This window comes from Ascidia mentula, chromosome 2, assembly GCF_947561715.1.
Source record: "Ascidia mentula chromosome 2, kaAscMent1.1, whole genome shotgun sequence".
In the NCBI taxonomy this organism is placed as follows: Eukaryota; Metazoa; Chordata; class Ascidiacea; order Phlebobranchia; family Ascidiidae; genus Ascidia; species Ascidia mentula.
The window spans coordinates 4565925-4582555 of NC_138567.1; the positions used below are offsets into that span (position 1 = coordinate 4565925).

General features: G+C 38.1%; 3 protein-coding genes across 3 annotated transcripts; 1 reads left to right on the forward strand and 2 right to left on the reverse strand.

Moving 5' to 3' along the window:
- Positions 1 to 3995: 3995 nt before the first annotated feature.
- On the reverse strand, positions 3996 to 9529 carry LOC145889418 (phospholipase B1, membrane-associated-like). The gene is made up of 14 exons (XM_082980370.1): positions 9523 to 9529; positions 9301 to 9403; positions 9083 to 9162; positions 8741 to 8816; positions 8592 to 8650; positions 8200 to 8311; positions 7847 to 7961; positions 7481 to 7532; positions 6892 to 7038; positions 6312 to 6485; positions 5480 to 5584; positions 5125 to 5220; positions 4814 to 4876; positions 3996 to 4409 (listed from the first exon to the last, which is right to left on the reverse strand). Exons 2-14 carry the CDS (start codon positions 9362 to 9364, stop codon positions 4191 to 4193), a joined length of 1362 nt encoding a protein of 453 aa, XP_082836496.1. The 5' UTR covers positions 9365 to 9403; positions 9523 to 9529; the 3' UTR covers positions 3996 to 4190.
- Positions 9530 to 9824: 295 nt separating this feature from the next.
- On the forward strand, positions 9825 to 13530 carry LOC145889939 (phospholipase B1, membrane-associated-like). The gene is made up of 13 exons (XM_082980987.1): positions 9825 to 9900; positions 10248 to 10327; positions 10496 to 10571; positions 10629 to 10687; positions 11038 to 11149; positions 11368 to 11485; positions 11635 to 11686; positions 11823 to 11969; positions 12045 to 12218; positions 12450 to 12554; positions 12611 to 12706; positions 12914 to 12976; positions 13315 to 13530. The coding sequence occupies exons 1-13, from the start codon at positions 9825 to 9827 to the stop codon at positions 13528 to 13530; spliced, it is 1374 nt and encodes a 457-aa protein (XP_082837113.1).
- A 1124-nt stretch (positions 13531 to 14654) lies between these two features.
- On the reverse strand, positions 14655 to 16374 carry LOC145889940 (uncharacterized). Its single transcript, XM_082980989.1, has 8 exons — positions 16296 to 16374; positions 15982 to 16142; positions 15715 to 15871; positions 15401 to 15554; positions 15194 to 15278; positions 14931 to 15056; positions 14784 to 14871; positions 14655 to 14725 (listed from the first exon to the last, which is right to left on the reverse strand). The coding sequence occupies exons 1-8, from the start codon at positions 16372 to 16374 to the stop codon at positions 14655 to 14657; spliced, it is 921 nt and encodes a 306-aa protein (XP_082837115.1).
- Between the last annotated feature and the right edge of the window lie 257 nt (positions 16375 to 16631).

A 16631-nucleotide genomic window follows, 5' to 3' on the forward strand; every position in this document is an offset into this window, starting at 1 on the left:
TGTCCTAAAAGCGGACAAACATTTCGCAAATTACTCGTTTTTGGTACCCAGTCTGTTATACTCGCCGTGGGCACCAACATTCGAATTGGTGCCCACGAGCGTGTCTTTTGCGTTTTTGCAGAAGTTTTGTTGTGTTTGGTAAGTTGGAAATTGTTTTTCAACTTTGGAAGGTTTCACACAGGTTGGTTTTGTTGTGTTTTTAACTGTTTTAGCGTAATTTGTCATAAAAATGGAGAAATTGGCTTCCGTTTTTTCTTCTAATAAGTCTGCTACATCAAATGCAGACACGGGTGATTCATTGGTTGAACAAAAAGGTAGGGCGCAAAGTTATGTTTCTGAAATAGAGCGTTTGAATGATGAATTGGCGTCGTTAAAAAAGTTTCAAAACGATCATATGCACGCTTTGGAAAAGTCTCGTATGTTGGCAAGGGATATGGAGGAACAGTTGCGCTTAGATAATAGGGCGCAAAAGGCTACTGAAAACGCTAAGAATGCCGAATTAAAAGCTTTGCAAAAATTGTTGAAGAATAATAGTGAGGTGCGTACTTCGACATTGGTTGCTCTTGGCACAAGGCCCGTTGGTAATGTTCCCGAGGTTAATGATATTTCGTCAACTGAAGTTCCCAATTCTGACCCTGGAACTTCGGCTCCGCCTTATGAGGTCCCTTCTCCACCTTATGAATCGCATTTATATCCTGATTTGTCAACAGTTTCGCATGAACAAACGACAGCGCCAGATGTTAAACCGGTTCTCATGACAGGCGATGAGACCGAGATTTTGACGCCACCTGAGTCGGCGCATTTTTCTGGCGGGCTAATGAATCCCGGCCGGCCGTCGGGTTTTCGCTTGACTACACCGGTGTTGCGGAAAGACAAACAGGGACCGTCACAGACGTTAAGAATAGATAATTCAACAAAGAAGCGTGTTGACTTGGCACAGTTGATACGTGCCACTCCTGGGAAAGAGCGGACGTGGCTTGAATTCAATGTTCGCGCATTGCGTCAGATGGGTTTAACGACAGAGAATTTGTTAACAACTTTAATGGCGACGGCGGAAATGCATTCGTCTTTGCAGAGTTATCTTCATGCGTTACTTGTCAATGTGAATATGTCTCCTGATGAAAAGTTAGTTACTTTACAGTCGCATGTTGAGGCTACTTTTCGAAAGTCTCATTTGTCGTTGATTCAGCAGTTGCGTTCTATGTTGGAGAATATCAGGTTTGATAGTACTGTAATTTCTCCTGTGCAGGCGATAACGAATGCCTTCGCACAAGAAGGAATCTTGTTGGATAATTTGAAATCCGATAGTCCATATCTTCGTTTGATTGAGGAGATTTTGTTGCGTAAATTACCAACGAGTGTGGCAATGCAGATCGAAGGTATGTTATGGCCGGATATTCAAAAGGTTTTGCATAAAATGTTCACTCTTGCTTCGGCACGTGCGAGTGGTTCTGACCCTGCACGTAAGGTTATGGTGGCTCAATTTGATGAGGGTAAGTCTTCAATGGTTAATAATTCTGTTCAATTGAAGGATTTGTCTGATAAAGTGTCGGAATTGCATGGTCTTGTTTTGCAAAAAACGTCTGATCGTGGTCAATTACAAAAGTGTGCAGACTCGAGGGGCCAGGTTCCCACATCGTCAATGCCTAACACTAACACTCAATCTTGTGCTAAATGTTTTTTTTGTCAAAGGGAAGGTCATTTTGCTACGACTTGTGATCTCAAGCGTCTCATCCAGGAAAACGGTTGGCATCTGTATTCCGATTCGGGGGAGGAGATTCATTCTACAATGCCTCGTCGTGGTGGCGGCGGCGGCGGCCGTGTCAGAGGCGCTACAATGACTGGCCGAGGTGGACAATTGGTAAGATTTTTCTGTTATTTGTTATGAAAGTTTTTCGTGACGTGTTATACCATATTAATAAATGCCCACGTTTATTTGTTCCACTCATGACAGGCTAACCTTAACATAGCATTTTGTTTGGCAATCAAACATTTTTGCCATAATAAACGAATCGGCGTTAACAAACTGCCGGATCCAAATTATCCGGCCGGATTTGATTGACAACTATCCGGATCCGGCCGGGCCGGATAATTTGGAACTGGGAACATCACTAGTACGAATGCGATTTAAAACCAATTTCCATGTCCGGAGTTTTGGGTTCATTGCCTCATACAAATGTAAGTCAAAAGTGACATGTCGAATTGATTGCTTATACACCGAAAATACGGTATAATTATATGTTTCTGCGAAGGTATTATGTCGTCCAGCCTAAACGCATCATTTGAACCTGTGTTTTTATAAGCTCCTTAATATATGTATTATGGTTATACATTCAGTGAAGTCCAAAAGTTTTGTAAGGTTCCAAATTTCCCCATTCCTTACCAAAAGTGTAAACTTCTATCGCAACAGTCATCAACACAAGAACACATTGTAATATCACAACCATTTCCCACAAGTCTACGAATGTGACGTCATGTACAAACCTCACTTCGGGTTACGCCAGTGAATGCACGATTCAATGCAAGTACGGCTTCAAGCTCATCGATCCAGACAAAAACGTGACCAGATGTGAGGACGGTAAATTTACGGAGAGCTGCGAAATAGATCCGGCAGTTGTGGATGATTGCCAAAATGAGGTAGGCACAAGAGCTTTGTGATGGCTCTACGTGAATGAACTTCATTGATGGAAGCATTATTTTGTTGGGAAATCAATTAGACGCTCTCGTTCTAGACCTCTAGTGGTCTGTAGACCGCAGTTAAGAATCCTGATTTGCATTATTAAGGAAAGTGGGGATGCGGCACCACTTGTACAAACAAAACGAAACAATCAGATAAAACTGTGCACGTTAATCTCACGCATGCTGAAAAGACGACCGTGTGTATTCTTTGCTCGGATGTACCCTTTTACTTTGGTTGAAATATTGGAATACTAAAGGCCAACCCGGTTAATGCAAGTGAGAACGAGAAAGAAAAGGCAAAATTGTTTTACGAAGAAATGATAAACGACTCGAGTTTAGTTTCTTCTATGTTCCATCGCGGGAAAGGACAGCTTCCATGTCACCCAAAATTCTGCCGAAAAGAAGAAAAAACGTTTTCGCTCTGTTTACTTATTCCACAATGTGAGTTCATATGTATTTTACTTAAACATATTAGGTAATTGTATCAATGAATTCGATACAATATTTTTCCCAGCATCGAGTTAGTTTTTTCTCATTATAGATGCTTTGTAGCAATACTGAATACGACATGTTTCATATTTTCATTCAGTCTTCTACAAGTACCTGTGCCTCCACTGTCGATGCATCGTTAACTGCTACAAGAAAGGAACTACGGGATTTGTTTAAATCCTGCTCCAGATGAAGCAAAATTTTCGACGGAAATTTGTTTGTAAAAAACGACAAAATAATTTTATGGATTTAATTGCTTGGATTTCCCAATCTAATGGGTGTTCTGTTTATGTAAAATACGTAAAATTTAAAATATTTGTCTTGGATAAGTTTTGATCCAGCAATGCTGTGATGACGTCATGCAATAGGAATGCATGATACAGAAAATTTCTACGTTATTAAATGTCTGTACGTGACGTCGCACGTTTCGTTTGCAATATTTCTACTGGGACTTTTATGTTTCTGCCTTGATTTCCGGCGAAAACAAAACTTCAAAATCTGCATTTTGTTTTGTGTGAATAAAAAATTTAAACGTTTTTGTTTTTCCGTGAGTTGCTCACAAATTAGAGTGAATAAGGCGTTAGGTTTTGATTTGTGTTTTGGCTGCACGTATGTCGTACGATTCCCAGTCATAATTTCCTGTCTAGACAAAATTGCTGAAAGGACGTTCACTACAAAATACGTCACCGAGACACAATTTGTCAATTATTAAACTCAAATCTCATCTCAGCGTAATTTCCAAGCAAGTATTTTATGGACAAATCAAACAACGATTTTTTATTGTTCAAAAAATAAGATCGATTATACATTTACCTCAACCAGCTGATTGGTCGCCATATTTGTACAAATTAAAACAATGTACAGAGGTGCGAAAAAATTGGAGTCAATTACACGGAATTTTCCATTTCCATTAAAACAATGTTGTAAGTCGATGCATAAACATTCATGCACTAAAGTTTGAAATGCGTCTGCTATTGTTGTATTTAAGTGAAGAAGAAACACTTGTAATTTAAACGGCAATTTTACAAACACTTTTTGCCACGCTGCAAAATCATCATAAAAATCGCTTCCGCTGCGACGGCTGCTCCGAGACCAATAGTTGTTCCGGTCGCCCAACCTGGAATTTTGTTGCACTCTTCATACACGCAGGGTGACTCAGCTCTTTCCTCTATTACGTCACGGCGGTTTCTTTCGTATTTTGTTGTTTGGCTATTACTAAGCGTAAAGATGTACGGATTGTTCTGAAAAGGTATTCACTAGTTTATTTAGGAAGTTATATTTGAACACGACAAATATGATGTTTTTGTTGCTGCCAGGCATATTGTAACTTAACAATCTGTTCTTCTGGCATATATAAAACGTAACTTTATTCACCGACGTTTCGCCTGTTATTCAACAAGGCTTCCTCAAGGTAATGAGACAGGTACAGCACACAACTAACGCCAAAAAACGTGCCAGGACAAATATGTTTGGCGTCACATACGTATGAAATAACCTAGTGGTTCTAAACCTTTTTACTTCCGCATCCCCCTAATATCATCCCCCACAAATACAGATGTTATCCAACAATATATTTGACCAAACCAAAAAATTCGGTCTCCAATCACCCCCATTTAAATTTTAATATGTGTAATGGAATATTTACCTGGGTTGGACACTTGAGGTCGTTAATTCCCCATTCCGTACTCTTTTCTCCGACCGGCTCCAACTGAAATAGGAGCGGAAATTTATTCGTAACAACACAAGACTGAAAACACAGTTAAAGATTTGTTTCCTTGTAAAATATCGGCACTAAAACCTGTCTTCATACGAGAATAAAAGCCTACATGCCACTACGTTTTCGTATCCACCATTCACTGGAGTGTCGACAAGCGAATGCTGATTACGAAACTGTACTTTATTGATCAGCGCAAGGCGCTTACAAGATAACATCTCAGAATTATCAGCAAAACCTACCATGTTGTTCCACACGTTCAGCGCGCCCAACGCATGACCTTTCGAGCTAAAGTGGAAGCAATCTGGAGCGAAATAACTCGCGTCCACTTTTCCGTTCTGAAAAGTTCAGTAAATCGGGTAATTGTTATTTCTGTGCTTTGAGAATTTGCCTGGAACCGTTCCTTGTTTTCGGTAAAGCTTGGGTGGATGTATTTTCTTAATAAAGAAGCTTTCAAGGCGTATATCGGTAAATGTGAGTGTATATATGCATCAAAATGTACAGGGAAAGTAAGTGTCACAGTTTCTAGCGCACTTGCACCTACGCTTGTATATTCTCGCCACGCTTCAAACCTGGAAAAGATAATTGATAGCGTACCTCTGTTACGGGCAGTACAGTGTCCTGGAAAAATGGTTGAAGCACTACAGTGAAATCGTCTCGTGTGTCATAATCTCCACTGTTGATCAAAGCAGCCAACTGGACCTAAAACAACAAAGGCAGTGTTGGACTTAGAACGTATCACTTGGAAGTATCGATTTGACAAAAGCATCACATTTGAAATCATAAAGGTGAAAATTACAGAATGACAATCTCATGCTGCCTTGCTCTGCAAAAATTTCCAGGAAAGGGTTTACTTTGGGGCAATCATGTGCGACCGTCATATCAGCACGAACAAGACATAAATCAAGCGACTTTTAACGATGTTTGAGGTTGTCAAATTGTGTACACGCCTGTGTATGGCACCAAGGATCGCTATAAGTACACGGTCGTTAAACCACGAGGTAACAAAATGCATTGCTAAAAAAATGGAACATGCGAATGTGTTGGAACCGATCAATCAATGTGCATTCGAACTGAATGAGACTGAAATCAATGCCAGAGGCTGAAATTTGTTGCAACCAAAATGCCATCCACCCTCTTTTAAGTTATAAGGTAGAATGCATGAGAAATAAAAATAAATGCGCTGCGCATTGAATGTATTTATTGTCTGTGTTGCTCACTTGTGATGCTTGAAAGGGACATGTAACAACTTGTGCTAATTACTCTTCTATACTATAAGATTGGTAAAATGGTTCAAAACCACTAACAAATTTCAGCATCAATCTTAAGTCAAAATGATGCCTGAAAGGGACATGTAATTATTTGTGCTATTTGCACTTCTATACTATGGTTGGTGAATTAACACCAAAATTTTGACATGTTAAGACACCTGATACGCCTCGTTGATCGCCCGCAGTTCCGCTTCGTTGCGATCTTGAACCACGTAACCACAGAACAATCGTTGTGTGAGGTTGCAGAACGGTGGGGTATTTTCGCCATAAGGAACTTGCTTTAGAAGGTAGATCTCCATGATCTGGATAACTTGAACGATCGTCCGCGGCAACTTGAACAAACACGAGACACGGGTAATATGGGGAAGATAAAATGAAATACTGCAGAACCACGAGACTGGCCCATATTACGGAAAAAATTTACATGATTTTTTTTTCATTTTAACGTTTCTGCAAAAACTGATGTCATCATTAGTGTTGTATACCGAAACGTCTGAAATAAATAAAACATTGAATGTTTTCTTCATTATGGGTCAATGTCTTATGGCCCATTTGTTCTCAATACTATATGAGCAATGTGTTGTAAGTGTTCCTAAAGTGAAACGATTTGGGTATAATTTAGTTATTGTGGGGTAGAAGATATTTTTATTATTTTGATCACATTAAATAAATAACGTAAACGTAAGGACAGTATTTTTATTATTACGGCTAAATAAACTTCATATTTGTGGTTTTTACCTCGGCGTGAAAGTAATCAAGAGCTTTCTTGATTTCTGCAACATAAGCTTCCGGTGTCGTCCCAGATGGATCGCCGCCGATCGCACAAAGGTCGTTACCGCCGATGAAAATTGAAATCAGCTTCCAGTCGTTATCGAAGCTCGTTCTCTGTGGTTTAATGTGCAAGTTTGCCATGGCAACAAATATTTGTAGTTCAAGTGTGTAAAGAAACTATGATCACGTGCTTCAAAAAACAAACAAAAAACGTTCACGTGAACTAAAACGTAGACATTTTCTTTCTATTACTGCCCAACAGACATGTTTTCTAAATTGGCTTTGATTTTACGCTTTTTCCGCTTTTTTCGGATTTCCTGTCTTACCTATGTCTTTGCAGCGGTATATATTATGGTAATTACCCTCGTGCTCCAAAATACAAAGTCACAAAAGTATAGATTTGGAGTCTTAACTTTAAACGATGGTCCACAAATGAACAGGTTTGTTTATTTTCGGGTCTACACGGTGGAGGCAAGTAAACTCCCAAACGCATGTACAGGATTGGGTCGCAAAGGTTGACACAAACACCTGTAATGAGTGGTTTTGTGTCGCTTACCGAGTCGTTTTTCATGATGTTGACGAGGTTCGTAGCTTGATCCAACATATCACTACAATAAAAATCACTCCAATAACCTCAATTTGTTGTTGACGCTACTAGGCAACAAATTCAATACCTCAAGGCTTTTCTGGCAAAAATTATTAGTTTGAACGACATTTCGGTAGAGGGGGGACTTTTTGCCTTTACACGCGTTACTATTTATCGTCGTGTTTGCGTCTTGTTTATTTGTCCTCTGTTGCACAACGACCGAAACGTCGACTGAAACTAATAATTATTTGCCAGAAGAGCCTTGAGTTATTGAATACCTCCGAACAACTCTTAAACGGAGTTTTATTACAACAGTGGGGTTTATTACAGACTTACTGGGCCCTGCCTCCGGGTACAGCGGCGTTGAACCAATCTTCTTCCCTTGATGCATAACCGATCCCGTTGCCCACCGAGTAACCCTTGATATCGGGGTTAAATTTGCGCAGTATCGCTGTAAACAAAACGTTTCGGTACTTGAGATATGGCTCTAAGACAGCAAAGTGTATAATGACAGTCTATGGATTGAAGTGTTTATTTGTTGCATAAAGTTATACTAAAGCAAATTTACGGCTTATTAACATTGTTATACGTAACTTATTGTATAAACTACAATATTGGCCTCGTTAGACATCTATAAACTTGGCAACAACCCTTGAAGCAAATATAACATAGAAACTTCGCAAACCTACTTGTTAATGTGAGAGAGGATTCAAGGGTGTTATCCCCACCAGCCAACCAGGAAATGCCGCGAAACTGAATTGCGATACCGGGTAGAGTCCACGCTCCAGCCCCTGTTCCAGCCTATACGTGTATGGTTATAGCATCTAACTTTATTTCTCAGTTTTCAGCTAATAACGAACGAACAAAACATTTTAGGAAACGTACGCAAACATTATTGAACAAAACGTAATTACAGACACAAAAATGAACATTGGTTCCAGGGAGGGGTGAAAGGGCTATGGTTACTCCCTAACTGTGTAAGTTGTTGCAACTTTTTTGTTGAATGACTTACCATCGAGAGCAACCAAAGCAGTTTTCTGCGTTTTCACGTGATAATTAAGCAGTTTTGTCTCAAACTCACCGTAAGTGAATCACCCAATGCTCCAAGTGAATCGATATCATGGGGCGTGAGAGTATGAACTACAATAAAACAGAATGTTTCACGCAACAAGGTAAAACTTTAAGAATTGTTTGATGCAACGAGTAAAAATCGTTAGAAATGTTGGTTACTTGTCTTTTTCACGGGTGGTGTTTCGAAGTCGACTTCGAAAAAGCGCTCTCGTGTCGTCTTTCTACTTTCTTTGTTCTGCGTAAATGGTTCAAATGCAGCATATTAAGAATTCTGTGCCACCGCAAGTAGCACGGTCAACTTTTAGCGTTAGTACGGTCATCGCTAGTAACATAACTTTATGTCTCTTTTGCAAAAAAATTTTATTGTAATTACTAAATCCTTGCATTACTTTGCGTCTTTGAATGTAATAAACCCATAAGTGTGTCTGGCATGCGGCATTTTTGAAGCAAAGTTTGTTATCTGCATATTTACTCTCGTTATACTATACCACCACAAAGTACCTGGGGCTCGTCTTCGTTTGGTATTTGAAGCTCTTTCAATCTCTCCAAGTATTCGTTCCAGTTTTGTACTTGCTCCACAACTAAAATACAAAACTTCACGATTGTATATCTGTTCATTTTGCCTTACAAAAGGTTCCCAAAAATGATTTGAAATCATTTTCAAAACCAAATCAATGTTGTGGAGAGCGGATATTTCTTAACATTAACTTAAATTTTACCTTCCAATGCGAATCCTGTTTGTGCTGTTAAGCAACAGAGCAATGTCAGCAACACGATTTTCATCTTGTATTTTTGTCCAGTTTTCTGTAGTAGAATTACTCTCTGAATAACGACATATATGCAAAAAGTAACACTGTATGCTGTACTTTGTATCGTAGATCAGTAACACAATAATGACTGTAGGTTTCCATATAAGTAAAATACGTAAAGAAAAACCGTACCTGAGTTAGTAATGTCACTGCTAATATCTGCACTGTTATCAGAGTTGTTGGTGTATACACCTATAGGTTGAGGAAAACACGCTTTACGACCTGAGGTTTACGAGCGTTTATTTCTGTACATGATAGATTACGATTTGATGGTAAACAGCGATATGCAAACTCATCTGTGCAAATGCATGAGAATTCCATTATAAGAGGTCATTGACCCCACAAATAGGTTACCACAGGTCAAAGGTCTCGTGCATAGAAATTTTAGCGGTTAGAAAAATAACTGTGGTTTGTTTGCAAGTAATATAGTGGTAATGGGAAAGTTGAAGTACATCCAGACGGCTGCGAAGCGTTTGCATAACGTTTTGAAGGTTGAACAGTTGCAAATTGGTGAAGCTTAAATTGAACTGAATATTTTTGCACAAAAAGAACATGAACGTGTATGAACAATAAAATATTGCAACTTTGAAATGGTAAAATTTATATTCAAAATTACAATTTTGTTCAAATGTGTAACATTCATAGCATAGTGATTTAATTAAGATTGTGAAAGTGAGAAATGAAGAATTCACTATTTTCATTGCTTTGTGCTGCGTTATTATTACATTTCGGAGAAACAGTGCAAGGTGAGGATGTTTTATATCGCATTATTACGTCTGGTCAATATAGTTACATATAGCTTTGCATAATAAACGATTGAAAACTCCGTTTCAAAATACGTTCGCTTATTTCGTAAGGTTCGGTGTCAGTTTTGGAATGGAAAAACTACTTGAAAACGTTAGAAGCTCTACAATCACATCACGAAACAACGTACAAGGTATAAAAACAGAACACACTAGAAGTAATTCTCTACGTGAAATGTTGAACCGCGAGAGAGGCTTTTATATACATTACAAAAACTTATTTTCGACTTGCAATACTGCTTGTGTTTTATTGGCTCTGTAACAATTTTTTACTCGCAGCATAAACTCAGTGCAATTTTCAGATACAAAATCCCTCAAGAACTCCACGAGAAGCTTTTTTCAATGTTAGTTTTGAAACGCCACCAGTCAAGAAAACAGGTAAAATGTGTATTTTTGGTTAATTGATTGAGCAAGCAACTTTTTTTCTGATGTTAGTTCATAGGCTGAGACCTCAGGACATCGATGTGTTGGGAGCCATGGGCGATTCTATTACGGTAAGAAACCAATGAACGGCAAATCGGTTAGGAAGTTGAACTCTTAGTGAACATCTTTAATCAAATCCCAGTGTGGTAAGAAGTATATCACATGAAATTTACTAAGAACTCCCATCTTCTGCTAACGAAATTTTCTAACTTATCACACGACGAAGGTTAAAACAACTTCTACAATCAGGTTAAAGTTAGGAAGTGTTTCGTGACTTGCGCTATTTCTCACAAAGGTCATGAAAATTTTGGTTTAACTTCATTTTTCTTTACGTAACATGCTCGATATGTGCAAAATCCCCTGTCAAAACATGTCCCACTGAAACTACTTACGAACTACCGACATTTGATATTTGTGCCAGGCTGGAACAGGTGCAGGAGCACTCAGATTTGGAGGTGTTGGAATACAATTTCGCGGCATTTCGTGGTTAGCTGGCGGGGACGAGGAATTGGAAAAACAAATAACACTTGCAAGTAAGTTAAAAGTGACTTGTTGCGCTTTATTATGTTTTAAGCGATTCAGTCGGATGGCCATAACCATCTTAACACAACTGTATGGTCATAGGGGCATAAATTAAGCTTTTAATAGCTAAAGAAATCAGGTTACTGTTTGGCATGTCACAAAAAATCAATGCCCTACTAAACGGCCCTTTAGCGCCCTCCAACTGTTTTATCACACACATGTTTCACAGCCATACTACGAAAGTTCAATCCGAAAATCAAAGGTTACTCTTCGGGGAGTGCATTGGGAACCACTATAAGAACGGAGGAAGACTGGTTCAATGTGGCCGTACCTGGAGATAGAGCTTTGTAAGTTAATGGATTGTGTAGTAAATCTTTTGGTTAATTGTGCAGTCCAAAAGCAATGTAGGGGAATATAATTTTATGCCCAAATGAACCAAGTTTTTATGTCAGCGAACATGTGGTTTTATTCAATTCTTGATTCAATCCTTTCTTAGTGACATGCTCTACCAAGCCACGCGCCTCGTCGATTTGATAAAAAACGATTCGGTAGGTTTTTTTCATAAGCTTTGAGTCTGTATATATCTACAGCCAGTTACATTTACGTGTATCTCGTTTGGCACGAATTTATTCCACCAAACTCAACAAAATAGTTAAACTTGGTTCTTATCTGTTTAACTCGAAGAGATCAAGTCTGGACAACGACTGGAAACTGGTTTCAATTTTTATCGGCTACAACGACTTATGCGCAGTGGACCGTGACCCAGATGGAGCAACCCCGGAAAGTTACGTCTCAGAAATAAAAAAATCTCTTGATTTTCTCCACGATCAGGTATCCATAAAAATACTTCAAAACACTCGCAATTCAAAGGAATGCTGTTGACATGCGTTTCGTTGCACTTTACAGTTGCCACGAGCTATCGTACAAGTTGTCCAAATTCTGGAGTTGTACCGTTTGATGGAATTGCCGCTGGCAGAGAACACACACCCCTTGTGTAATACCACACTGCGGCTCTTCTGCGGCGCAATTTCAAACGGATGGAGGGACGACGAAATGATAGAAATCAACAGGCAATATCAGGTTCCCCATACGTTGTAGTTTGCGTATGAATTGACGTAAAGTCACATGGATTGAGAATGGGCATAATTATGGAAGTTCATGCTTTTTCATGCTTTCATTGGCTCTGAGTATTGTAATTATCAGTTGTGTAAAGAAGCACTATTGTGTATAAGCGCATACTATTCGAAGTGTGGTTACTGTCAACAAGCATAGTAAACCAATGCAACCTTGCAGAAAATACATTTTATCCAGGTCCAATTGAAGGAGCTTATTAACAGCGGCATATACGACACTCGCGATGACTTTACCGTCGTCTTGCAGCCTTTCCTGGAGAACACTGTGCTACCTGTTACTGAGGTATTCACTATACCTTGTTTGGTGTCAACCAAGTTTCTCCTGTGCGTTGTTTGTAGGAAGGAAACATAGATGCCAGTTACTTTGCTCCAGATTGTTTCCACTTTGGATCAAAGGGTCATGCGCTGGGTGCAATAAGCGCGTGGAATAATATGGTTGGTGTGATAATACACTACAACTCTTGTAATTTTTACAACTCTTGTAATAAACTCTAAACCACTAAAGAAGACATGTGTAAATTTATTGCACCATAGTAACTTTATTTTTGTATTCTTACTTTGCGTACCAATATAGTATTATTTATAATATATTTGTGCATCAGTGATGTAATTTTGTTTAGTGTTTGTTCATGTATTCTTAAGCTAGAGCCTATCGGAGGAAAATCAACTCAATGGTCTATTGATAACCTCAAGTGTCCCAACCAGGTAAGTCTACTTTGTATGGAAAGAAATGTATTTGTTTTCTATATTCTTCAAACAACAGTGCCCCAGAATCCGAAAAGAATTACTCCCAAGTAACACAAATTACGTGAATTTAAACACACAACTGTGTATTTATCAGTTGCGATACCGCGTTACGTTCTGTTTAGCGGAGGCTGAACAAATGAAACAATTTTCACTTTGCTGATTTTAAAACGGTTAAAAACTATTTGTTCAAAGACAAATGTATATTACATTTGAAAAATTTTAGGTCAGTCCATCTCACAGTGGGCTACACCACGTACAAATGATTGCTTTTCAAAACCACACTAACAAATTTAAAGGAAAATCCGTACATATTTACATCTGGCAACAGTCTTCACACCAAGCATGGAGAAGGTTGTAACGTAATAGAAGAAAAGGCTGAGTCACCCTGCGTGTATGAAGAGTGCAACAAAATTCCAGGTTGGGCGACCGGAACCACTATTGGTCTCGGAGCAGCCGTCGCAGCGGAAGCGATTTTTATGATGATTTTGCAGCGTGGCAGGAAGTGTTTGTAAAACATTTTTTTTCCTCTTTAGTTGAAATATTTAAAAAGATAAATTTTGCGCTGATTAAAGATGTGAAAATGTACATGGTAACAAACAGTTTGTATTGAGTTCGGTATAAGATATTTACAGCAAACTGGTTGGCGTGGTCAAGGTATACTTGTGTTATCGGGGACATTTAAACCTTTACCTTAGAAAAAAAATCTTGACATAGAAAAAAAAAATTCAGTATTTTGTTTACTTTGATGGATGACCGGAGGACCAACATACTAGTCACGTGATCGTAATTTCTGCGCCAAGATTCAAAATTGTATCTAGTCGACATGAGTTATTTATAAGAAGTAAGCTTATGTTTGCATTTCTGTTAGTGCTGCGGCTATTCGGTGCGTTCATTGTTTAAATTTGTTTGTGTGTGCGTCTGTAGGTTTTATGCTGTGTTTACTCTGTGAAAACACAAAACCTAACTATAACTCCAAAAAGACTCCAACACTGTGCAATTAGTAATTACTGGGTTGTATTAAAATTAGTAAGACATTCGAATACTCACAATAAAAGATGCAATTTCAATGACGAAGATCGAGTAAATCCAATTGGCGTTGAGACAGTACAAATGTTCAATGTTACGTTTTCAGAAACTGTCTGGCTTTACAGCCCAAGCAGTCAATTATAACGACTAACTTTCAGGCATGTTGACCGGGTAAAAATGTCATAAAACAAACGTAGATTACATAAAAATCATAAGGCTTTGGTCAGCGGAAAAGTCCGTTGTTACTAAGCTGACCAAGATGAATTTCTCTCACGTGCTAGAGCGGGCTTATCAGATTTATAACGCACGAGTATCATGACTTGGCGAATTAAAGAGTGACGTGCGTTAATGAACGAATGTTGGTTAAACAAACAAAAGCGATAACATACAATTTTCATTATCTTCTACACGTCTAAGTTTGCTAGTTACTTTATAGCAAATACGTTTGTGACAATGTTTTTATTGAGTGACAATATTTTTTGCTAAACTATACAAACATAAAGCTACGATGAAAAACAATTACCAAACAATATTTTTCAGAAATTCAGTTTAAAATTAAAGTGAATGTGATTGCGTTTGAATTAATTCCATCTCATGGCTGGATCACCTGCTAAAATGGAACAAACCCAACACAAGTTGGTGTATAGTATCGAAGATACAAACAAGTATTTTTATGGTCATCTGCAGAAACAAGTAACATTTAAAGTAAAGTAATTATACATTTTGTAAGGCATTTTACCTCCAAAGTTTCCGCATGCATATCTGTGAATTCCATCGTCTTTTGCACAGAGCAATGTCAGAAACTGTTGCCTTCTGATCTCTGCTTGCTAAGTAGGTACCAACGATGTTCATTAGTTGTCTTTTTGGTAAAACAGAGAGTACCAACCTGCTGATTACTCAGTTGAAGTCTTCCGGAGGTCAAATCATTTGGTGGAATTATCGGTATTTCATTTCCAATATTTGCTTCTTCAATTTCAAAAAAACTGAGGAGTTCTGAGGTGTCATAAGGACACTGTAACATAATTAGTATGAAAAATTGCTTCACTAATACAAGAATGTTAAGTTGTTATAAATTAGATTTCCTATTTAACGGTCAATGCATGCATATTCATATTACTCTTCCACAACAAATCAATACTCAAACTCAACTGTTTCTTCATTTGTGAAACACAGATCAACCAAACTTGATTTAGGAATGCAAAGTTGTTTTGCTCGTTTTTTCCACTGTTTGGATCTAAGAGGAAAATAAGTTGACGAAATATTGGTGGTTTTAGTATTTTTAGATAAAAGCCAGTCAGTTGGGATAGGATTGTACATAATTTGCTGAGTCAGATCTGGTTGCAATTAACAACTTACCCACATTCCACAAACTGTTGATTTGTGTTCTTTGTAATGTAGTCTGGGACTTTACAAAGCAACACACAAGTCCTAGCATTGCATTGTTTTACCAAAGCATCACTGTTTGGATTGCATGTTTGTGGGTTGGTCTGTCTTCCTCTGCCTCTTCGCCCTACATAAAAAACATATTTGTGATATGTTGTATATAAAACATCTTGGTGCAGCTGTGATTTGATTTTCTAGGCAAAGCACACAAGCAAAGCATCCAAATATTGTACACACTATAGCACTACACACAAAAAAACGCTGCTCTAATTTAGCCATGACCTTACTTTTGATATTGTAATTTGCTTTGAATTGTTTCACACTGCTTGGCACTACAACAAGCAAAAAATTATTTGGAGATTTGATCGTCAGATTATAGTTTTTGACAGATCCAATCCGTTTTAGAATGCGATATCTCTGGCTTGCAGTTTTCTTTGTTTTTATCTTCAACAAATTTAAGCACAGTTTTTAAATTCCTGTATGCTTGGTTTGATACAAATAGTGTCCAAAATCTGCTTAAAATTTATAACACAATGCACTATGTATTTACTGACCAAGATTTTTTCCTTTCCAGTTTTTGCCTTATTGATTGTCAATACTAACGCAAACTTAGCTGTGATCTTAAGTTTAAAAACAGAATTGGTACAATTGTACTGTTGACTCAAGTTGAGATCTCCCTCCTTGGTTATGATGTTGTGCTTGCAGTCATTTTGATCTGAATTTGCAACCCATAATAAACATTGCTTAAGCAAAGCAAAAAGTAAGCCATGACAAAGCAAGGCTCTTTCATGCAAAAATTAGGCAGCTTTTTAGATATTTTTATTGCCATCAATACACTTTCTTTTCCACAATACATAGTCACACTTACCAGGTCTCGGCCTTCTCATTTGTGCCTCTGTTACAGACCATGCAAGACTGACAAACAGAATTAAATACAAATATTTCATGACTTATGCAATAAAACAACCTTCACTGTTTTTGCCACAAAAAACAAACATACAACAATATTTGCTTTTAGGTTTTAATTAGTCATTGAAGCTTTTCATCACACCTAAAAAATTGCTTATTACCCCAATATTACTGCCCTGCTTGCTTTCTAAACAGTTTTGGATGATAATTCTGCAGTGCTCTGTGCCCAAAACACGTCATAATGCTGATGTCTTACATGAATGTAGAGTGCTAAATAAATTTGTCTTGTGGCTAA

Bases quoted from the DNA above. Each gene is read 5' to 3' on its own strand.
- LOC145889418 (XM_082980370.1), bottom strand. From the start codon at position 9,364: ATGAAAATCGTGTTGCTGACATTGCTCTGTTGCTTAACAGCACAAACA. The intron at 9,163-9,300 runs GTAAAATTTAAG...TTTGTATTTTAG, and splicing joins AACAGGATTCGCATTGGAAG to TTGTGGAGCAAGTACAAAAC. The intron at 8,651-8,740 runs GTAACCAACATT...GTTTTATTGTAG, and splicing joins ACCACCCGTGAAAAAGACAA to TTCATACTCTCACGCCCCAT.
- LOC145889939 (XM_082980987.1), top strand. From the start codon at position 9,825: ATGGGAAAGTTGAAGTACATCCAGACGGCTGCGAAGCGTTTGCATAAC. The intron at 11,970-12,044 runs GTATCCATAAAA...TGCACTTTACAG, and splicing joins TTGATTTTCTCCACGATCAG to TTGCCACGAGCTATCGTACA. The intron at 12,707-12,913 runs GTTGGTGTGATA...TGTATTCTTAAG, and splicing joins TAAGCGCGTGGAATAATATG to CTAGAGCCTATCGGAGGAAA.
- LOC145889940 (XM_082980989.1), bottom strand. From the start codon at position 16,374: ATGAAATATTTGTATTTAATTCTGTTTGTCAGTCTTGCATGGTCTGTA. The intron at 16,143-16,295 runs GTAAGTGTGACT...TTGCAAATTCAG, and splicing joins AATGAGAAGGCCGAGACCTG to ATCAAAATGACTGCAAGCAC. The intron at 14,726-14,783 runs GTAAAATGCCTT...TTGTTTCTGCAG, and splicing joins TGCATGCGGAAACTTTGGAG to ATGACCATAAAAATACTTGT.